Here is a 25,053-nt window from a genome sequence, read left to right on the forward strand (position 1 = left end):
TAACATTACGTAGGAGCAACGGTGGAAACCAATGGGGGCTAGAGGAAACTATATAGTTTGAGGGTGGCGGAGGATTCAATGATCTCTGAGAGCTTCTTGGCGAACGCCGTTCCCCACGTTTACATTCCTGAATCCTAACTAGTATTCTCCTTTATTGTTTCTTTAATCCCAGATTTGTATGCATGGAGATTGGAAACTTTATAGATTCTAGAATCCTTTTCATTTCGGAGTGCAGTAGTATATAAAAAGTTTTCTCAACTATCCTGTTTTTTTTTTTTATTGTTACATCAAGTTATTTCTAAGAGTCGTTCAAGTCGTTTCGTATTATATTTTCGAGACCTTTTTGTATTATTTTTATTGTCAGCATCTACGATAGTTTCGTTTACATAGCTCGAGCATTCGATTATTTTTACAAATATATTTTATTTTTGCAAGCATTTATTTCATTTAGAGTAACCGGTGACATTCTGTTTCACAGAAAAGTCTCGAAGTATACGTTAAAATGTACGTTACCGCCATTTGTAGAAAACTGAAAGAACCTAATGCATATTCACAAATACGAAAATACAGATGGAGGTAATATTTCGTTTCGGAATTCTGAATATGTGATCGTACATCCGCCAGCGCAGGGATGGACAGAATTTTATTAAAAACTCTGTGCAGCAATTTATTTGCAAGTTATATTCCATCGGAATTACCCAGATAAGCTTTTATTACTTTCCACGTGAAACATAAATTCGTTGTATAATTCCAACTCTAATTTTCGTTTCGCGAATAATGGATTAAAAGTTGTTTATCTTTTGCTAATCTTTCGAAATTTTTTTTCTCCCATCGCCGCCACAGCGATAACGAAACTGTCGTCCTGCGTCGAGCGCTAAAATATTTATGTACTGTAACACACAATGTCATAATTCACCTCTGTCATTTTCTTGCCCGCTTGTCACATTTTTTGTTTCTGATTAGAATGTACATTATCGCTTCCTAAAGAAGTTTCCTCTCCATGATTGAATACCTCCGCTCCGCTAGTGTTAGTTTCTTGCGAATCCAGGGGTGGAAACAAAACGATGAAGTTTCCAGGCTTCGGGGTTTATCTGACAAACCGTCAGACGAAATGACTTTCCTCTACTCTGATAATGCGAGTGGAGAAGTCAGGATGAAGATCTTAAAATTGTAAGACTTTTGTCATTCCCGAAACGCGCAGCGGGAATATCTAGTTCCCCGTATGACTAATTAAAGGCTAAATTAAACGTTCGTGAGGAATTCAGCGACTTCTAAGATGTGAATTATATTATACTAGAAGATATATTATAGTTTCTCATTTGTGGGAGTGATAATTCTTGGTATAAAACATTCTCCTTTGTACCCAAGACATGTTTTTCGTCTTCTATTCTTGTTAAATGTTAGAGTTTATCTGTTTTTTTTTCCTTTTAAAAGACACGGTGGATTCTGTGACTTGTATTCAAATTTACATTTAACATCTCGCTCTCAGAATTAATTTACTTAATTCTCCAAATGAATTACATATGTGGATGACGTGACTCGATCTCTATAACTCACCTAGTCGAGAAATACTAATTCTTATTAATGGTTTAAATGCGATAGTTTCGAGAGAAAGAATTCAAATAGTATACGTCGTTTATAGTCAGCCCTGTAGTTCTTCTGGGAAAATTGAAAAGAAATGACACAGGTAGCCTGGTTTAAATGTTCCACCCTGTATAACACACTTACTCATTTATGACACAAGTACTTACAAATCTTAATCTCCATAACTTATCTAGTCGAGTAATAATAATCCTAACCAATGGTTTAAATGCGATAGTTTCGAGAGAAAGAATTCAAGTAGTATACGTCGTTTATAGTCAGCCCTGTAGTCCACTGCACTTTTCGAAAACTCTTAAATTTAATTGTCAAAGCACTTGGTATAGTCACAACTTTTTCGAACAATAAAGATTAACACCATTAAGGGACAAAATTTTGTTTGGCCATTGAATGATGAATAATTTATTTCAGAGGCCTGATTTATTCCAAAGAAATTTATTTCTATTCTCAACTTTTTGTTTCATGTAGCTAATCGATTTGCGCAACGAATGGGTCGTATGTGGACGACGTGACAGTAAGTATGTTATAGGTAACTTCTATCTGGAATTCGTTCGCACGTACGTTTCACCCTGTACACTTTTGTTTTGCATTTTCCCTGGCTATACTTTCCCTCCGCGCAGGAATTTACCACGAACACCCAGTTCCGATCGACCGTCGTCCTTGGCTACCGCAATTTGTCATGTAAATGCACTGACAAACCAGGGAAAGTCCCTGGCACGTTGGATTTATATGCGAAAACTTGGCGACTCCGAAAATCTCTCCTAAGAGATCCTATTTCGTTGAAAAATGTGCCCATCATCGAGACCGTCATTCGAGGTCCCCCGAAACGATTTATCCAACGACGTGTAATGACCGTTTCGATATGCACCCAATGTTTTTCACGCGTTCCGGACAACTGTCTATTAAATAGGGGCTATGGACTGCCGATGGATCAGTGTCATCCCCAATTTCGCCTGTACAGCCCCCCGGCACGCATAGCTTTTTAAAAAATACACCTTTCAACCTGCAGTTGTCGGATACATACTGCTATCAATTATTCAACCGACCCCCCAACAGATTATAGTTTCGTTGCCACGCTGCACGAATTCTACGAACTGGAACGAGTCATAACTTTTTACAATTTTTACGTGTAATTGCAATTTTCGTTTCTGCCAGTTTCTCGTTTACGATTCTGGTAACTGGTAGTCGTTTGTAATGTTTTTTAACTTTCACAACCGTCAGTTATATGATTCTACTAACTCTAGGCTGTTCGGACACAATTTTTAGGAACATCATAGCACCAGGCACGAAATCTACTGTCTGAGAAACTTTAGGGTTTTAGTGGTTTTGGTTTTGGTGCGGCGCCAATATCGAATACCGTTAATGTACATACTGTCTACACGGAAATACTGTCTGAGTAGGTTTTGGATCATTTTTGGTGGGGCACTAATATTGAATACTGTTAATGTACTTACTGTCTACACGGAAATACTGTCTGAGTAGGTTTAGAATACTTTTTGGCGAGACACCAATATTGAATACTGTTAATGTACTTACTGTTTATGCGGAAATACTGTCTACACGGAAATATTGTCTACGCGAAAATACTGTTTACGCGGAAATACTGTCTACACGGAAATACTGTCTGAGTAGGTTTAGAATACTTTTTGGCGAGACACCAATATTGAATACTGTTAATGTACTTACTGTCTACGCGGAAATACTGTCTGAGTAGATTTGGGGTAGTTTTTGGTGGTGTTACTTGAGAGGTTTGTGCTCCACCGCAGCCAAGCGAGCCTTGGCTTTTAATGTATACTATCTCATTTCTTTTGTACTGTTCAATACTTCTAACTTTTCAATGCTCTCCGCATTTTGAATTCAGTTCTCCAATTTACAAGCATCGACTGCAATTTCATTCTATAATATTTTATATCTTTCCTCCAATTTTTTACTGTTTACTGCCTCTAACATTTTCCTAAGATGTCTTCGGTTTACCTTCTATCCCTCCCCTTTCGCACTTACCTTTGGCCCTCGGTTTGGTTAACAATTTCAAAACGATATTGTCGTACGCCGTTTCCCCAGCCACACCGGAATCCTTGACCAGTTTCTCCTTTATGGCGATACATATGTCGTATTTTCCCAACAGCTCCTCCAGCTCCTCGAATGCCTGCAACGAGAGGGACATTTTCAGTTACGTCGAGTTTTGCGATCGCTCTTCCCTGTTTCTTATCGATTCGTATTACAGCTGGGTCGAGCGAACCCCGAAACGGGAAGACGAGCTTCAACTTCAAAGAGCACAATACCCATCGAAGTGGAGGGCTTCAATCAGGGATCTTTAATGGAAAAATATATGCCGAATCGGAGCTACAGTGTGTCGCAGAAGTATTTATGCTACCTCCACTGAAATACTAACTGAGACTGTTGAAAATCTTCTTAGGGCAAATGTTACAGGATACTTGGCTAATGGTAGCCATTTCATACTGATTCAGAATAGAGCTGTTCACTGGACAAATCGATTAACTCCACTTTTTGAAAAATCTTAAATAGTGTCGAGAAGTGTTAAGAAGTGTCAAAGCATTTGGTATTAACAATTTTCGTACAGCTTACTGAACCAGAGATGCCAAAATTGTTGTGTTTTACAGAATCTCTTTTACAAAAACTCTTTAGTATCTTGTCCTAAAAGTCCATCAATCGTTTCATCCTTTGAGGGACCATAAATACTTCTGTGACTCTCTGTACGTCATCCGAGCAACCCCAATCGGGAACAGTAAAGAAGGAGCGAAATCCTCCAAGATCCTCGAACCGATTGGACTTCGCAATACACACCAGAATTCATTTCAAACGTCATTTCATAAAAGAACCCCTTTCTCCCCTCGCGTCGATTTTGAATTTCAAATCCGTGGGCGAAAGTATTTTATTCGCGCGGCATCGGATCGCGCAGGCGCGCCATCGATTTCCGTTTATGCAAAACTTTTCTATCGTCCTTCCCTTCGCGTCGGCTGGCCATTACACGCTTCCCATCTTGATTTCAGATGATACCTATCGCGGAAATAAATTACACTTTAGAGTAGATACCGGTTAATATCTGTTTTTAGACGTCGCCTGCGCCAGTTTCCATGGAGAAATTAATTCCGACCTGGGGAGTTCCTTTGAAAATCCGCTTTCAGTTGGCGGAATTCCTTCTTTAATAACGAGAGTGCTCGAGATATTAGTTCCTGATATTAGTCGCATGTTCGTTTCAATTTTGGTAGATCAAAGCTCGGTTCAGGTATCTTAAAAACGATCGAGATCGCTCCATTCCAAAGACGGAGTATTGACGAAATTATTTGGTTAAAGTTAATATTTAGTTGGAACACTGTAACTATCGAGTACTATTTTAAATTTATTGGCAATCCTTTTGCTGCAATTTTTCCCGTCTGATATATTCCATAATATTCTACTCAAATCTAAGTTCCGAGTCTGAGAAACTTATTTTCAAGAATTGCTTCTAGTTTTTTCATTTCCAAGTACGTTTCACGTAGAATAATGTTCCGACTCGTTATCTCGTCGCATGATGAATCCCTTGCCCGCTAATTGTTACCTTCAGGGAATTGTATGTTCGCATAAAATGTGGTTGTATTCACCTTTTATCCGAATACCATCAATTCTGATCAAATCTCCTGCCTGTCGTGCTGTGAAATATTCTCTCGTTATTATCGAACTGTTTGCTCCCTTCATTGTCGTCATAATGCCGTCTGGTAGCAACTTTATTCTTGGCAAAACGATGGATATAAATTTTAAAGAATTTTATTAGTTGACTATATTTGTAAAAATACCCATTGCATAATTCATCTCACTGGAAATGTTCCAATCGCTTTCCTTTTTATAGGAACGACTTTCTTGGCGACGTAACAAGATCTACTAGTTCGTGTTGATATAATTTACATTTTCACTTTGTACTTTTCAACCTTTTCAAATAACTCAATTATTAGTGACTATTAATATTGCCTTTGTTTCAATTTTCATTTGCAAATATCACATCGTTGTTTATATTAATAAATTCATTTCCCCTTCGTTCTTCTAATTTCAAAGTAGAATAGTCTGTATACTATCAATGAAACAAGACAGATTAACTTTTTTAATTCATATATACCTGTGTTATTTAAAAAAGAAAAGAATTATTTTTATTTACTTCAATATTGTCCACCAATAGCAACTTTTTCGCAACCCCGGGGTAGACGGTCGTGTTGAGGAAAATATCCAAGGTCAGGGATAGCTAACAGCGAGACAACCCCTGGGGTATCGGTAAACATTTAAAGAAATTATAACACGCGTCGTCCAACTTTCCCTCGAGTGCAACCATTTTACCAGTTTCCTCCTTACGAGTTACATATTAAAAATTATTTCAACTCTTTGTTACAAACTAAAAAAAAAAAAGTGGAAATCACAAATTGTGCAGTTATGGAGACATTACTGTATTATTACAATATTATTTGTACATTATTTCATCGTATTTCTTAACAGAAAGTTAAGAAACAAAAAGTTTCATGAAATTAATCGATTTGTGCAACGAACGGCTCATATAGCCAATAAACAACAAATAAAATGCCATAACGCAAACTTCTCCAAACCACTCCGAAGTTATAAATAGTATTTTGTTTCTGTGTTTTGGACGACCTCCATTTTTTTCCACGCGAGAATCAGGAATAAAAGCAGAGGAAAAGGGACAAAAGGGACGCTTCGTCCCTTTTGGAATACATTCCGAAAGCGATGCATTAACACGTAATGATTCCACGGATTGAAGTTCGGATACGAATAACTTCCATTTGCGCGTTTCAGACCTCGAGTGTCGCGTGTACTAAAGGAAGACAAAAGCCATTAAACTGGGAGGAAAAAGATGGGGCTGTAAACGTCCGGAGGCGATGTAAGAAATTTAATACGAGCGCATTCGTTTTCCCTGGGCGCATACACCCCGGGACAAAATTATAAGACGCTCCAAGAATTTTTAGCATGTTTCTCAAACGTAACACGATATGGAGCAAATTTTAAATCGAGTGGAAAATAATTATTTTCTACGAATTGTTGGGTGTTCCATTTTTCAAGCCACCAGAAAGTTGTAAATTTTATTCTTTCCAAATTGAGTCATTTTGTTTTCAACACCCCACAGGGTGTTATAAATACACATAAGGTGTTTGTTCATTCCATGATGTGCATCATCGCTAATTCTGACTCAAAGAAATGACTACGCGCACGATTCAGCGCTAAGAACGCTACCGTAAGTAGAAACGGCGTGTTATGGTCAGACGCGTCGACCCATACTATTCTACATGATTCATTAATTACTATTAACGATTTGTAATGGCAATTGTTAAAGTTAAGTCGAATTATATTGGTAAATTGATATGCCCTTTCATTTATATTTATGAAGATATTTCATATGTAAATCTATAAATGTCAAAGTTGAGTATTTTTGGAGGTTTTTCTTTCACAAAAATTGGAAAATCGTCATTCGACCGATCGTGATGGGTTCAGTGTCAATAACCGCCATTCCCTCTTTCATTGACATTCATTTTCCTCCAAGCAAAGTTTCACCCTCGATGCGATATTCCGCGAGCTAAGAAACGTATCAGAGCACCCTTTCCCCGATGAAAATACAGGTGGATCTCGTATAGCGTTTTTCAGTATTCGTGCGCGAAGCTGTCAGCGTCGCATCGGAGGAGATGCGTTTTCCTCGAAGCATAGGAACGGGTTGACGTCCATAAATCAGACCTCGAAAAGCAATCTCGTTTCCCCATTGTTATCTATGAGGTATAGCAACGGGAGAAATGGGAAACGCGAAGCATCCGCAATGCTTTCGACGGGAGAACGTATTCCTGGTCGCGAGCGCGAGCCAAGGAAGAGTAGAGCGTGCATAAGTCAATGCTTAACCAATATCTGGGTCAATGGCGCTCGTACACCCGTCCATTGTTTCGTAGCGGCGTAACACGTGACGAGTCGCGATAAATTACGAGCCGTGTCATGGAGTACACCTTGGCCTTCGTTACCGGCATACATTCATAGCCACTTGTCCACTGTTTTCCCTGTCCCGCCTTTAAGCGGTGTTTCCACGCGGAAAGATTGCTATTGACAGGGAAATCACTCTGGTTTAGTATAGTGCAAACACCAGTCCGTGAATGCGACTGTTGTATGTTGAATTTCTATTCAGAATGATTCTTTAATTATTATTAAGGTTTTTTTTATTGGGAATTTGTTAAAGTTAAGGGGAATTATATTTTGGTAAATCGATATCCTCTTTCATTTATATTTACAGTCAGTGTAATAAGTATTCGTACAGAAATTCAAAATAAAACTTCATGTATTTATTTTATTAATAAATTTTAGGGGAAGAAATAATTAACCAACATTCTAACATATTTTTAGAGTTGAATTTGCGCTAATTAAAGTTTCAAATTAACTTTTAATGTTAGCCTCTCATTTCTTTTCTTATTAGTTTTGTTTTAAATTGGTTGCTGTACGAATACTTACTACACCGACTGTATGAAGATATTTATTTATGAAAATATTTCGCATTTAAATCTGGAAATGCCGAGGTTGGGTCTTTCTGGACTCAAAAGTAAATACTCGACACCTGAGTCATTATTTGTATTCAAATGATAAAAAACTTGTTTCCTACAAATGTTTTTCACGATAAAAGAAGGATATAACATGTTTGTTTACTGCTATTTCATTATTCAGAATTTTTTTCGAAGGAAAATAGTAGGAAAGAAATTAGGCATATTTGAAACGAACATATCTTTCTTTTCTCTGCACGTGAAAACTCTGCATAACGCGGCCTCCATTTGGAGCGTGAGAAGATTCAATTTGGTCGTAAACGTGAACGCTAATTTTGCGCCATTACAGCGTCCTATACACCCACGCCAACCGAACTCCACGAATACAGAGTGGTCTATAATTCATGTAAGAGGTTTTAATAATTGCAACTTTTGTATTTGTCGATTTCATCGGTTGATATCGTCCAGGTTCCAAAAAAAAAACAAAACACATTCGAGCGGTAGTACATGAAAAAGTTTATTACAGTGCAGCGAACGAAATAATTATAACTTTCGCATTTTGCTGATTTTTGCGACTGATATTACTCAGGTTTCAAATGGAACGTTCGAGGAATCGAGTATGGAGAAATTTATCACAGTGGTATAATTTTATTTCGAATATCAGCGAAGTAGATTATTCTCGACGCGTCTGACCATAACACGCCATTTCTACTTACGTTAGCGTTCTTAGCGCTGAATCGTGCCCGTAGTCATTTCTTTGCACATCATGCAGTGCTCAGCAACATTTTGTCATTTCTCGTGTCTGTAGCTATGGTTAAATAATTTGCTTTACGTCAATTCTTAGTGTTATTTTTTGGATAATTTTTATTATAACTTCCTTGATGGTGGGACAAAATATAAACGATGATTTTCAAAATTCCGTGACTTTAAAATTCCAAAGGATTTTTCAGAAAGGTTCTAGAATTTTGTTTATTAACACGTTGATCCCCATGTTTAACATATGGGTGACAGTGCTTTTCACTGAAGAACTAAAAAAATTAATTCTGAAAGTCAAGCATCAAAGGAAATAAATTTTGTATGAAGTCACAAAAATAAATACGACGATAAATCTAGAGTCGCGGTAGCGTCTCGACGCCAAGTTCATGAAAAATTATACAGCCACCCTGTATAACGTGGCGCTACCGCTTATATCATTTACAGGAGAGATGGTCCATTCTAACCTAAATTGAAACTTCTTTCATTAATATCTTTCATTAATATCTTTCGAATAAAACCAAAATCAATAAAATCGGTCCACGTACAACTGAGATATCGTAATACCATGTCACGATACATGCAAAAATATTACCGTCTTATACTTTTTCAGTCGATTTTTCGTCAACACTTAGCCAATAGGAGCTAAGGCTGTTCGTCGATTCGTCGACTCTCGGAATCAGTCGGCAGGGCTCGTCGGCCGGAATTGTAATAAGGCTGCCGCTCACGCCGCTCGTTCATTTCTAACCTGTATAACCTGTCAGTTTGTATTTCTGACAGTTGTCATTTCTAACCTGTATAACCTGTCAGTTTGTATTGGTGACATTTGGACGCCGCAAATTGAATAATTATTTTAAAGGCTACGTGTAGTGATATTGTATTGGGAAGTATATGGTTATAAGTGATAATATATAATCTACCTTGTCGTTTTGAAAAGATATATTAAATTTGGTGTTTGAGTGTGCAGTTCATAATACAAATTTCAGTAAATGTTCATTGTGTGCAAATAAGAATAAGTGTTCTAATACAATAAATTGTGTGTTATAAATAGTGGATCACTTTTTTTTATTATCACTTCATGATAACCATTTAAATTGCTTGCAACAATACTTTCTGTCACACGTTCTGTGTACATATGAACTGCAAAAAGAAAGGGAGAGAGAACGCATGGCAGAATGTCTCACTGCAAGAAATTTAAATGTTAAAGATGAAGCGAGAAATGAAAAAAAGAAATCAACTATTTGAAACGCACAATTTATTGTATTAGAATACAGTTCATACGTTTACAGAATGCATGGCAGAAAGTCTTGTAACAAATTTAAATAATGAGAAAATGAGAAAAGGAACAGAGATCCACTACTTGTAATAGATAATTTATTGTATTACAACAATATAGAAAAAGAGAGGTCAGACTTAGTCCTTTAAGTTCTCAAAAGTATGCACAACACATGGCAGAAAGTCATGTTGCATTTAAATGTTACTGATAAATTGATTACATTTTTTTTTTTTAATAAATTGCTTGCAATGAGACTTACTGCAATGCGTTCCGCGTACTTTTGAAACCTTAAAGGATTCAAACTGATCTCCCATTTTCTATATTATTGTAATCACTTTATCAGTAACATTTAAATTTTTTGCAACAAGACCTTCTGTCATGTGTCGTGCATACTTTTGAGAACTTTAAAGACTAAGTCTGATCTTTCTTTTTCTATATTATTGTAATACAATAAATTATCTATTACAAATAGTGGATCTCTGTCCATTTTCTCATTATTTAAATTTGTTACAAGAGTTTTTGTCATGCTTTCTGTGAACGTATGAACTGTATTCTAATACAATAAATTGTGCGTTAGAAATAGTTGATCTCTCTATTCATTTCTCATTTCTTCTTTAATAAATTTCTTGCAATGAGACCTCCTGCAATGCGTTCCGCGTACTTTTGAAACCTTAAAGGATTCAAACTGATCTCCCATTTTCTATTATTTGAAGTCATTCACTATAGAAATTATCTGTGTAAAACGAAGTGAGATCCCCTTAAAAAATTTCAAAAAAGTAAAAAAATTACGCCAAGTACATGAAAAAGTGGAGGACTCAAGGAGTTATCATAGAAAAATAAAAGATCCCCATAAAAAAGTACAAGAAAGTAAAAAAAAGTTGTGAAATAAAAATGAGCTGCCAGTACATGAAAGTCCTTTCCAATAAAGTGCAAGGCGACACTGTGTAACACAATGTAAAATTCGGTGTTTTCCAACTATGCGCAGCTAAAATGCTGTGTTCAACAGTGCGGACGTTCAGATCCTAATGACAATTCATGTAAAGTGACTGCTCCACACTTTAGCGGTGACATGAAGAAGCTAATTAGCGTATCATCCACAAACTGAGGCTGTTTAAAAATTTGCCTGGAAGTCAAATGCTTGGTGTGGCCAGCTAAATCATTCTCAGATCATCAAGACCCATACTTTCTCTCTCGCAGGCTTTTACATAATTTGTCAATTTAAAACTCTTACGATATGAGTACATTTCCATTGTATTGCGTTTTAAATTATTTCTAAGGTCATTCATCGACACCGATACCTTTCCTCTCACAAGCTTCCAGATAATTTGTTAGTTTAAAACTCTGACAATATAAGTACACTTTCATTATTTTGCGTTTTAACCTTTTGCTTACGGCAGTACGCGCCGCGGGAGTGACGCTACTGAACGGGGCATGGCGCCGCGGGAGTGACGCTACTGAACGGGGCATGGCGCCGCGAAATGTGCCGCAACCATACACACAGGTCATCCCGCGGGCCCCGCGGTAGGCTATAGTTGGACCAGTACACACAGGACGTCACGCGGCCGCCGACTACTATAGTCGGCATCCGTAACGAAAGGGTTAAAATAATTCTTATTCATCGACACGACCTTGCCTGGCCACGCCAAGCATTTGACTTCCAGGCCGCGGACATCAAGGCAAATTTTTAAACAGCCTCAGTTTGTGGATGATACACTAATTAGCTTCTTCATGTCACCGCTAAAGTGTGGAGCAGTCACTTTACATGAATTGTCATTAGGATCTGAACGTCCGCACTGTTGAACACAGCATTTTAGCTGCGCATAGTTGGAAACCACCGAATTTTACATTGTTACACAGTGTCGCCTTTGCACTTTATTGGAAAGGACTTTCATGTACTGGCAGCTCATTTTTATTTCACAACTTTTTTTTACTTTCTTGTACTTTTTTATGGGGATCTTTCATTTTTCTATGATAACTCCTTGAGTCCTCCACTTTTTCATGTACTTGGCGTAATTCTTTTACTTTCTTGAAGTTTTTTATGGAGATGTTTCATTACGCAGTCTCCAATAGTTTAAATAATATTTCATTTTAGCAGAAACTTTTAAGAATATTTCTCTGACGGTCAAGGTGTTAATAACAAAAACTCCTAACCTTCCCTTCTATAATCTTCCACGTTTAATTCTTCAAAAATCGCTACACAATTAAATAATAAATTATATCTCACATCATTCACAACCAATAGTGAAAAATCCAGTTTCTAATCGTCCCAAGCGAAATTTACCTTCCCGGAAATGTTGCAGTATCGTTCGAGCGGACAACGCGTTAAATTTCCTCCGGGGTTCGCCAAGGGACGCATCCGTATCGGTGCAATTAACATTCACGTTGTGGCCATAAAGTACCGGGCGAAGTTATCATCTATTCCAAAGAATCTCGCATGCATACAAAACTGCATCCGTCGTGCAGCTGGCGTGACGGTAATGCGGGCCAGGCAAGGTCGGTGGTTATGTAGCCACGTATTTCGAGAGGAACCTAATTAGGTGAGCGACCATTTTCTCCGTCCTTCTCGTTCGCCCTTTCGTCGTTCTTTCCCCTGCGCGGTTGACGCAGAATGTCGTCGATACCGACCCCCGCGTGCATGCGATTTAACGTAACGGCGATGAAGAGTATTTAACTGGCCGCAATAAAATCACGGCGTCTCGGTAATAGTACAATCACGTTCGCTTGCTGGACGAATGGCGAATTTGGAACAGCGGTAGCGGTGTAATTCGATTCGCCACAGAGTCTCGATGACGTTTTCTGCAGAGAACCGTCGGTTCGACGGTGCTCTTGATTCGATGGAAGCGAATCGAATTACGCGGACTCGAATATTACTGAGTCTCTGGACGATTGAAATTTTAAAGATCAAGCCAGGAAGAAAATGCTATAATATAGTAATTTTCAGTGGACTGGTCGCTGGACAGAGGAATTCGTAATTTTCAACTTCTCTTGGCATGAGAGGATTGTTAATTATTCCGCTTGCCTACCTTCTGCTCGTTTCTACTATTATTTGTCTCTTTAGAGAGTGTTTTAGCGTAGATAGAGAAAATTAAGGTATTTCCAGAATGTTATTACGTGAGAAATATTTAAAATATGAAGACAAAGTATGAGTTTTTCAGTTCTTATTTCAGGCTCGATAAGTATAACACTTTCAGCGCAGTATACATACTCAGTTTGGACTTGGTTAAATTTTCAGAGATTTTCATACAAAACACAATTACTCCAATTTTTCAAATAACATTTATCTTCCAGAAATGCACTAGTAAAACTCAAAAAAGGAAGATAGTGTTCCTAGGTCCTCAGGAACCTCTTCTCGAATTTTATTACGCGAGAACTATTCAAAGTATGGAGGCAAGGATTTCTCTCCCAAAGCAAATCACCCCGGAACACCCTGTCGAGCTCGTTCGAGGAGATAACATTTCTGAGGCCGCGCGTCCGGGTTTTCCTGTTTGAGAAATGCGTTATATTACTGAAACAATAACAGATGGGTACGTCTTATTCACTATGAATGCCGCGTGCGTTTGATGTCGTTTCGCGGTGAACGGCGGTGCATACCTTTATGCGTTCTTTACAGTCGACGTATTCAATCACGCCGAGTAACAGCGTCGACGTAAAAGCGCAGTTTTCAGTCGATTTCGTCGTCACGAGGAAGAAGCGTTCGCGCATTTTTTTTTCTTCCACTAGAGCCACGCTAAGCATGGTTTATATTGTCCTGGAATACGGCATGGTTACTCTCGCGATTAATTCTGCTCTCCAGGAGCAGTTATTAATCTTTCTTTTTCCTTAATTATCCCCTTACGTGAGCGTATATTTTCTCGGTGGGGATTTAGTTCGTTATTTTGTCTGTAGTTCGTTTTCCCCTTGGAGCAATTCGAGGTGTACGGGGCCACGATTCTTGGAGAAAAAGTATATTGAAAAGGCGGAATGACGCTTTTGAAGAAAGCTTCAGTTTCGAGAAAATCGAAGATGAAAAGGCGCTGAGGATGAAGGGTGGCTATTTCTTAGGGTGATTGGAAAAGAAAAATTCCTAATCAATCTCAACGAATTCGAGAATTACTTAATCACTGGAAATTTACAAGGAACTCAGAATTTCTTTGTTATTCTATGAGAAGAATGAATATTCTTCAGATTTGTCAGAGAGAAATGTTAGTTTAATTTTCAGAGATTTTCATACAAAATAAAAATAATTACTCCAATTTTTTAATAAAATAAAATTCAAGAAAGGAAGATTATTCATTCTTTCATCCTTCAATCTGTTTTTCAAATAATTATTTAAAAAATTATTCAAATTGTTATTATTCAACATCGTCGTACACCTAATTCTTCTCAAAAACCTCTATTGAGAAATAATTCATTTCCCAATTTTCATGTATTCTGTCATGATCACTCTTCGAATTATGACCCCCAATACCGTGCAAGCTAGTCTTAAAACGAGGCCAATATCTGGCATTGTTAGAACCGTAATTAACGTCGCGCGGAATGCGCATTCGATGTCGGATAAATCCATTAATATTGAAATTGGGATAGTGGATACGTTTCAACCGCTAATGCACAACGATGCGAAATACAGTTTTGTTCATTTACATCGGCAAACCTGCAGTAATTTACATCACACTCGCTCGTTAATTTCATCGCCTGTAGCAGTTTAATGAAATGTATAGTTAACTTGTTTTATGCGCTCGTACGCCCCGTCTCGTGTTTAATATTACCACGTGTCATCTGTTTAAGATTCCGAATCTACATTTTAATGAAATTACTGTTCGCTCCTGTTGTACCGTATCCTCCCTCCGAGTTACGTTGTCATATGTTAATTCTCCAAGTTGGAGCTCTTTCTGGTATATTAGGAACAGCTTCTAACTGTGCAGAATGAAAGGAGGTCATCATAGCGACTGGTTTCTAACGTATATTAGCTTTTCATAGACAGGTTCAATTTTACATAGAATTTTTACTAGAAACAATTAATTTTTCACTATGTGTGTAATACAATTTTCACTGTTGTAATTTTTCTTTGATTATGGTCTTCTTTATTAAAAGGGCAGTAAATGGATAGATAATTTATTCCTTGTGATTTTTACATAAGACAGAACTTTTCCTTACATCAAATCATTTACAAATCATAAAAGAAAAAAGAAAAAAAAAACAATTAAAGCTAATTCTAAATGTATAAATTCTGCAGTTTACTACTACTTCTGCAATATACATTTTTTTATGTTTTTTTTTTTTTACGAATTCACTGCATTCGCCGGACGAAGCGGACTTGTATATATCGTGCAAACTTTGCGAGTTCTCTTGTATCTAGAGAGTAGCGGGTATAGGCTCAGAGCACTCAACATATTCTTATATGTTATATCATTTTTCTTAAAATACCATAGCCTATTAATTTTCCCGGACTAGTCCAGAGAAAGCAAGAAAGCTACTGTTATAATTTGGTATCACTCGGTTAAGTAGTTTTTGAAATTTTTATGCGGATACAAACATACGCTATCTCTTCACATAATAATACACATACAGTCAGTGTAATAAGTATTCGTACAGCAACCAATTTAAAATAAATGGTTCCTGTACGAATACTTATTACACTGACTGTACTAGTATATACATAATATATAAGATATGCATATGAACTGTATGCATAAAGTCAAAATAAAAAATTAGCCTAACCATAAATTCTAACAGGGTTCGTACTAAAAATATATATATTAAACATACAATTTGCAAGTTTAATGCACCAAATACCTATTACACAAATAAATGAATAAGCGTATTACATACATAGGGTCTACTTTTGAGGTAGCATTAACAATTAACGTGAAGGGAATCAGTTTCTACTCTTTCTGGTACGACGAAGTTACCACTAACAAAGTTCCTGATCAGTTTTTGTTTTCGAGGGTCCGGTGTATGCTCAAGTAAACCCATACGGTAGTTATGTACGCAAACTTCCTGCGTATTTATTGCACGTCGGGGAATAAGGTCAGGGCTCGGTTTTAAATTAACAGGAAACTCTCCGTAACGAAATTCCAGTTAATTTCACCCCGCTGGTGGCCTCGCCGAAGGGGTGAGAATAATTCCCGAAAATAACACGGACCGTCAGACTTTCGTTGCGGTTTTAATTATAGCCGATTAGCATAGTAGTGGAGGAGTTAGTTAGAGAACAGGCGGGGAGGAGAGGCGTGAAACGTGAAACCCGGCCGCATTGGAGGAGCCGAGTCAGAAACGAACACGTTGAAAAGCTGCCGCGACCAAAGCGTGGGCGTTAGAACCACACGGAAAGGGAAAGAACTCGACTGGTAGCGTAGTTTCCAGTGAGTTATTCGATTACGCGAATGCCGGCAAATAGGAGACATTGTGGCTTTTCAAGCTGTGCCAAATATTCGGCGCAGATGAACGGATGTCGCGTTGTCAGGTCGAACAAGGGGATGAATTTAACGCTAACGCGGATGTTAATGGATTTTAATGCGAATGCAAATGGGGGAATTTTGCTGAAAAATTGGTCATTCTTAGGGGTGTGCGGGATTCCCGAAAATATTCGGGATTCTCGACAACGTACGGGATATAGAATAATATCTGGGATTTCCGAAAGTGTTGTTATTCTTGAAAGTTTCAGCAATCCGAATGTACGGGATTTCGAAATTCCAAGAGTTCCGAACATTTACGGGATCTCGAAAAATCCGGGATTCCCGAAAATATCCGGGATTCCCGAGAATATTCGGAATTCTTGAGTTATTGCGGGATCCCGAGTTGATTCGAGATGCCCGAGAATACACGAGATCTCGCAAAAATCTGGGATTCCCGAGAATGTACAGGATCTCGAAAATCTTCGGGATTCTCGACAATGTACGGAATATAGAATAATGTCTGGGATTTCCGAAAGTGTTGTTATTCTTGAAAGTTTCAGGAATCCGAATGTACGGGATTTCGAAGTTCCGGGAATCCCGAACATTTACGGGATCTCGAAATTCCGGGAATCCTGAACATTTACGGGATCTCGAAATTCACGGGAATACCGGATGTATTCGGGATTCTGAAATTCTCGGAATTCCATCCCGATCCCGGGAGGAATTCCCGTCCCGACCGGGATCTCGCACACCCCTAGTCATTCTATTTTTTTATACGGTTCGGTCTTCAAGTGTGCTCGATTAAATACGGGAGGTCGGGGGACTAAATGAAATTAAATGCACACACGGATTTTCCGACTTGATGTTTGCATATCGGAGATAGGGGAATTTTATTAGAAGGGAATACAAAAATTGCTGTGTGATGGACTCTGTTCTGTGAGGGTGAGCGGGAGAGGGGAGAAAATGAAGGGAGCGTTTCATCCTGAGCCTGCTAGTGGACTCTTCAGGAAGATTTCACCTAGCAAGCTCGTGTCTTAGATACCGGGATGTTTGGAAGACGGTCGTGAATGGCTGATATAGGGTGTCTACGTTTAAGTTCGGACATACGCAGGATGTCAATTCTACAACAAATTTCCAACAACAAATTACTCTTAGACATTTTCTTTGTGTCGCCTTATTCTCGAGTATTTTCGCTTTTAATTTTTTTTCTGTGTTTTCGACTTGACACTCTTTAAACGGCCATAACTTCACCAAATTACAGTGCAAACTTAAAACTAAGTACACCATTCGAAAGAGCGTTAAATTTCCCATCTCTCTGATGAAAAAACCAAAATTTATTACGTAGATTTAACAAGTGAAAAATTAGGTCAAACTTTACATTGTGAAAGTTTAAAAAAATTTGACTTTTTCTGTATTCGTCTTTCGATTTCAAAGACATAGTTGTTTTGCGGGCATTCTTCGGGAAAAACTTCCTCGAAGTCTCAGCTTTTGAATGGTATTGTCAAAAAAAATTGTACGGTAGTATTTTAGGGAGAAAATGATGTTTAAATGCAGAAGATTTATGTATGGAAAAGTGATGTCGAAGAAAGAAATACGCCTAACGTAACAAAATATTAAGTATATATTAAGTCTACCGGAAAGTTCTGTTCGTTTTTAAAATAACACAAAATAATAAATTCATCATACCTTGAATAAATTTGATTGAACAAAATAATTTTCATTATTATATATGACATCTTGCCAGGATGATTGCAATTTGTATATCGTTTGTAATGACTATACTTTGTAAAAACTTGTAACCGGAACGGACAGAAAATCGCTAAACTTAGCGATGTGCGAACGTAACGCCAAAGAATTCATTTCCACGCCTAATGAATGCTACAATTAAATTTGCAAAATAAACGGAAAACAAACAACACCAGTAGCTCGCGACAATATCCTCAATCTACATTATTTGGTTTCAAATATCACTTTGCAGCGGGCGCAATTGAATTCACCGAATTTTCAAAATAATCGCGAAACAAACATCGCGGGACCATGACATTATCATCCCTTAATCCGCGTTACTTTGTTTCGTATAAATGCTACAATTAAATCTACAAAATAAACGGGAAATAAACAATACCGGGAGCCCGTGACAATATCATCCCTTAATCCGCATTATTCTGTTTCGGATAACGGCCGCGCGTAATTTGAACGCGCGGATTGCGTTTTAATGTAAAAAACAAATTAATGCCCCGCGGGAGAGGGGAAACCGATCAAATCTGTCGGAACGTTGGTTGGGCGAGAATTTTCTGCAGCGGATAGTTACAGCGTTGATCGTATTGTGCGGCTAAATGCATTGGCCGAGGGCCCTTGTGCGTTCGAATCGATTGTTCGTTTCGAATTTCACACCAACGAGACCGCGTTTTTACACGTATCAACGGGTTTCGGTCGCGTAACGTGTTCCTGTGTATTTAACGCCCGTGAATAATTCCACGCCACTCCCTTCGTCTACACCTCTCCATAGTTAGGAAATCGTGTATATACATACGTCCAATAACCATTTCACGGTACAGCCCGTCTATGAATTGATCAACAATTTACAATGCAACGACGGATTAACTCCCACGCACATCCATCGAACGATTTCGGTGGTCGATGGATCGTCGACACGGTAAAAAAATGGAACGGGAGCTCCGTAAAAGGTGAAATATCAAAGCAAATCGTCAGCGAAAATATTGCAGAGGATTTAAATACAGCGAGACTCGCTTTAATATTCGTTTATTTATTTTATACACGTTATTCTTGTTTCTGTTTTGTAATAACTCATCGTAATTGTCGTGGAAATATTTTGTTTAATGAATTCGCGAAATTGGAAAATATTCGCAGGTGAATTATCTTTCATTTAATGTGATTTTTAGTTCTGTTTTTTTTTTTTAAGGCACAGGGTCGTTTCTGTAATTTAATTTATTTTATAGATATTCGATAGCGCTCGAGGGCTTGCAAAGGTTTGAAATGATTGCTCGATGTATAAATTCCATTGGATAGCGTATGTAAACAAAGGCAAAATTCTTATTTCTGAATTTAAATTTCTGCTTCGTGTAAGTCTAAGCACAGTATTTTATTTCATTCAAAGGATCCTGTGAATTGTAAAAATAGTTGTGCCTTTGAGCAGCAGGTTCTAAGTGTTCACGAAAACGTGTCAAGAGACCCTGTTCTTCGTGTAATGAGACACCGCCTTTTTTGTCAGGAAAATAACGTCTAGCGAGCAGATAGATAGAATCTAATTGCGATGAAGTAATTTTTTTCTTCTAAATCATTAACGAAGACAGCGCACAGTTTGGTTATTTAAATAACGTTGAAATCCACCAATATTTTATTCTCTGCAAAACAATTTCTTAAATTAGTTAAGTTATAGTTAAGTAATACATTGCAAAAATTACTCTACTACTTTAAATACTCCAAGGTTAATGTACAGTGCTGTGAATGATTGTTGATGCAAAGATAAATATTTAATACTTCAATGAAAAGGGAAGCCAAAATTCTTGAAAATAATTTTTATTGTTTTTCGATACTTAGAGAATCTACCAATATACATCAGTTATACTTAAACTATGTAGTTCTATTTCAAACTACATAATTATAATTTATACTATATGATTAGACAGAGAAGTCAAAATCCTTGAAAATAATTTTTATTGTTTTTCGATACTTAGAGAATCTATCAATATACATCAGCTATACTTAAACTATATAGTTCTATTTCAAACTACATAATTATAATTTATACTACATGATTAGACAGAGAAGTCAAAATCCTTGAAAATAATTTTTATTGTTTTCGATACTTAGAGAATCTACCAATGGAAAATTAATTTGGACCAATAATTATTCACACCACTGTATCAACTAAAACTTTGATTCCTATCTCGATGATTGTTTTATTAAATAATGTCCACGATGTTCGAAGAATTCATTGAGTTGTAAAAGTAGTCGTGCCTTTAAGCAGCTGTTCTAATTGTCCAAGAAAACGTGTCAAGGGAGATGTTTTCAGTGTAATGAGAGCCCATGTATTGTCGTGAAAATAATGTCGAGTCTGAGCGCTCTTCGCATAAATGCTCACCTTTATTCCGTAATTGCTTTCTTCGTATATGATGGACACGTAGCTCCAGCCCATTCTTAGGACGATGTCTACCATCGCTTTCACTTGATAGTGGTCGCTGGGTATAGTCCGCGTGAAATATTCGAAGCGTTGCTTGTTGGAGAGTTCTGGACTGGTCGAGAAGAATGAAACCTGAAAGCAGAGGGGAACATTATGGGTTTAGAAACTCTTCTCGAGATGAACAAAACCATCGAGTATCGTAAATCTTATAATTTCAGACACTAGAATGTATTTTCCAAGCAATCCTCTCAGAATTGACAGAATTTCCTATATGGGAAATTTATATCCACTTTTATACAGGGTATTTCAGAACCATGTAGGTTCTGTTAGTGTAAGAACTAAAGATGAAGGATAGCTGAGACAATTCTGAAGAATAATTTCCTTTGCGAAAATGTCGGATGATGCTTCCTTTTTGAATTATTAACGAAAAACCAATGACCAATCGCAGCGCGCGAGTAGCCCGCGCTCAGCTGCGAGAGCATAGACTCGAGCCAGGATTGGCTGGCTACGCCAGGTCGTGGTGGAGGTAGCCAACTGAGCGCTCGTTACACTACGCTGCGATTGGTCGATGGTTTTTCGTTTATAATTAAAAAACGAAGCACAATCCGACATTTTTGCAAAGGAAATTGTGCTTCAGAATCGTCTCAGCTACCCTCTGGTTCTTACACTCACGGACACCTCGTATACATGATTGGTCCACGTAACTTCTCGATTAACTCCTGAGGTTCGCATTCTACGAAAAAACATTTCCTACAAAAGTTTAATTATACGCGTTAAGCGTAGAAATTAATTCCATACTTCTACGTTCACAATTTGCGGAAAATAAATTTTATGTAGCGAGAAAAATTGTAATCGATAAATAATACCGACCGAACTCCATATACAATTCGTTGGAAATTTAACATAAATACAAAAGAGAAATGTGTGCAGTTTTTTCTTCGAAAGGAAAAATAATACCATTCAACCATACACAAATTGACCGAAATCGAGTGCAAATATACAAATATCCTTAGGTCGCGTGTACAAACTACACTACATACTTGCTTTCATGAACCTTGTTCTTCTAGTTTCGCTAATCTTTGTTTGTATACTTTTCAAAGACAAAGACAAATTCTCGTTGAAAAGGAAAACATGCTGCACTCCGTAGACGCTGGTAACGAGAAGTTGCGTAACTTTTTGCTGTTTTGAATTAATTCGACAAACTTTCACGTCGTGTACAGAAACGTGTTCCGTGATCTCAAGTTTACTCTCGTGCAACGTCGAGCATCACTATAATGCTATAGCATATAGCAGTAGCGCAACGCTGTCAGTGTCTTTACGTTTCGGATAACATCAGAGAAATTTAATTTTAAGCTAGAACAGCGCGGTTGTAATTCGTCGAAATGATCGAGACACCTTTTCGGAGCTTGCTAACTTTCCAGTAATATTCGAAGCTTTTTTGAGAGGGGGTGGGGGTTGAAGGTATTCAATGCATGGAATTTTGTAGAGAAATTTGAGGGCGTTAATAAAGTTTTTTAATGAAGGGTTTGAAACAGTGCTCGAAGCTATTGACAACTATCTCGCTCGGAAGACATCGTCGTTGAAAATTGTAGATAATCCTTCCCTACACCCTCTTATCGCGGACTTTCAATTATCGTGGACTCTTAATACTCGCCGTCCTGTTATCTGACCAGACTTATAGGGAGGACTTTAAATACAATGCGAAGACGTAGTTTATTGATTTACTTACAAGCGTTTATCGTTTGCGAGATCGTCTTTAAATCTGAGGTTGGCATAGGTTGAGTCTCAAACTAGCGGTACTTTTATACAGTATTGTCCCGAAATAAGCAACTCGACGCTCCCGATCAGATTGCTTATTTCGAGACAATACTGTATCATCTTTCCATAAAAGTTAAGATACAATTCTTTTCTATATTATAAGTGGAAAATATCTCGAAGAATATTGATTTTGAAGAATGATAAAAATAATAAATAAAATAAATTGATTATAACCAATTTCATTTTATTTTATACAGTCGGGGACAAAAATAAGTGGACAGTTACTGGAAGTAGGTAAAGATGAAGTTTGATCGAATTAACGTAACTGTTATAAACTTCAGTTTTATTAATTATATATCTTTATAGTATGTACATTATGTAGTGAATAATTGAAGTTCTTACTTGCATCTTTGTGTAAACATGCTGTAGTTAACGAAACTGATAGCTATTTAGCAGCAGACAAAAATAAGTGGACACTTACTAAAATACGTGACAAATGGAATACATATTGAAATTAATACTTGGTATTGCCACCTTTTGTTTCTATTACTGCTTCCAGACGTCGAGGAATACTTTTTATTAAATTTTCGATATAATCTTTATCAATTTTTTCAAATTCAAACTGTAATCTTTTGAAAAAATCGACCTTTTTATTTCGTTGATCCAATGGAACATTTGCGTCCAGTAAACTCCATAAATTTTTTATAGGATTCAAGTCGGGGCTCTGAGCCGGCCATTCAAGCAATTTAATATGGGAATCTTCAAAACATTTTTTGGTTTTTGTAGCAGTATGCTTGGGGTCGTTGTCTTGTTCGAAGACAAATTCGTCGTCGCAACCCATCTTTACTACTGCTTCTTCTAAATTTTCATTTAGATTATCAATATATTTGTCTGGATTCATAATTCTATCGATTTCTGCTAATGTACCAACTCCGTTCCATGAAAAGCACCTCCACACCATTAATGATCCTCCGCCAAATTTAACTGTAGGTGTAATAAATGCTTTTTTATATGCTTCATTTTTTTTCCTCCAGACTTGGTGCTTTTTTTTTAATTGCCGCAACTCAAATTTACTTTCGTCGCTCCAAACTATATTTTTCCAGAATGCTAGTGACATATTCAAATATTTTTGTACAAATGCTAAACGTTTTCTCATATTAATTTTATTGATGTATGACTTGCGTCCAGCCTTGCAACATCTTAATCTAGCTTCGTGAAGGCTTCGTTTTATTGTTTTTGTTGAAACTTTTAATCCCATTATTTCTGCAATACTTCTTGATGCAATTGTTTTCTTGTATGGTGGTGCAGCGTTTGCGTCCACGGCCTCTTAAATTTTTCACCGTCTTATGTAGTAGAATTTTTTATAAATTTTTTCTACTGCACTTTCTAGAGCACTTTTAGATATGTTATACTTTCGAGCTATCACGCGGTAACTTAATTGTGTACAGCAATCTAAAACGATTAAATGGCGAATTTGATTTGAAATTTCTTCCGTTTTTGACATTCTGAAATTTGTCTAGAAATGCTTGTACTCGTACGAAGGCTGAGTTAGTACTAATAAGTTCCTGTGGGATCACTGCATGTAAGCGTAATCTCTGCCTAATGTTTGTATACATTTTTTGCCTTATGATAACTTTGTAACAAAGTGTCCACTTATTTTTGTCTGCTGCTAAATAGCTATCAGTTTCGATAACTACAGCATGTTTACACAAAGATGCAAGTAAGAACTTCAATTATTCACTACATAATGTACATACTATAAAGATATATAATCAATAAAACTGAAGTTTATAACAGTTACGTTAATTCGATCAAACTTCATCTTTACCTACTTCCAGTAACTGTCCACTTATTTTTGTCCCCGACTGTATATACAGTCAGTCCAATAGAATTCGAAATTAAACAGATTTAATATTGTAAGGATATTTATTTCAAGGTTCGGCGTAAAACTGTCAAAATACAAAGACAAGAGACAATATATCATAGACAAAATTAAATCGCAATACAAAATACAAAATGAATGAATAATCAATAAATTACTAACACAAACATAACTGACAACTATAAAACGTATAAACATACCTAGTGGTTTTAAATATTAACATTCATCCAACATTCACATTATAATACATTACAATTAACATTCATTCAACATTCACATTACAACATATTACAATATTTTCAAATAAATGCTTCGTTATGCATATGCACATAAATAGACTTTACACGTTTATACACTCACAATAAAATATTTATTTGGAAACATTAACACTATCATTTAATTTAGACAAATTTCGTTAATAGACCTAGATGGTATGAATATTAATGACACTGACTGTACTACATATTATTTTGTATGTATAAAATGAAATGAAAAATAATTATTTTATTACTGAAAGAGACTCACAAAGCGTACTTTCTGCATGAAATAGAATGAGTTACAGGAGGTACTTTGAATAGAACTCGACGTCGTCGTTCATTGATCTACTTACAAGCATTTATCGTTTGTGGGATTGCCTTTACGTACCACAAATCTTGAGAAGCTCCCAATTATACGGATCCATCCAAACGGATGGATCCGGCGCAGCCCTCTCTGGTTATTTGCATAAAATGCAAATGCACGCTGGAATTAAAATTTAATCT

At 37.0% G+C, this 25,053-nt stretch overlaps 1 protein-coding gene across 1 annotated transcript in view; it reads right to left on the minus strand.

Annotated features, from left to right (window-relative positions):
• LOC128878250 (uncharacterized) overlaps positions 1-25,053 on the minus strand; it is a 246,294-nt gene that overhangs the window by 19,210 nt on the left and 202,031 nt on the right. The window contains exons 3-4 of the mRNA XM_054126302.1: positions 20,614-20,784; positions 3,601-3,745 (exon numbers count right to left, since the gene is read on the minus strand). Of these exons, the coding sequence (XP_053982277.1) occupies positions 3,601-3,745; positions 20,614-20,784 (316 nt within the window). The remainder of the gene's footprint in view (positions 1-3,600; positions 3,746-20,613; positions 20,785-25,053) is intronic.

Source organism: Hylaeus volcanicus, chromosome 6 (genome assembly GCF_026283585.1).
Source record: "Hylaeus volcanicus isolate JK05 chromosome 6, UHH_iyHylVolc1.0_haploid, whole genome shotgun sequence".
In the NCBI taxonomy this organism is placed as follows: domain Eukaryota; kingdom Metazoa; phylum Arthropoda; class Insecta; order Hymenoptera; family Colletidae; genus Hylaeus; species Hylaeus volcanicus.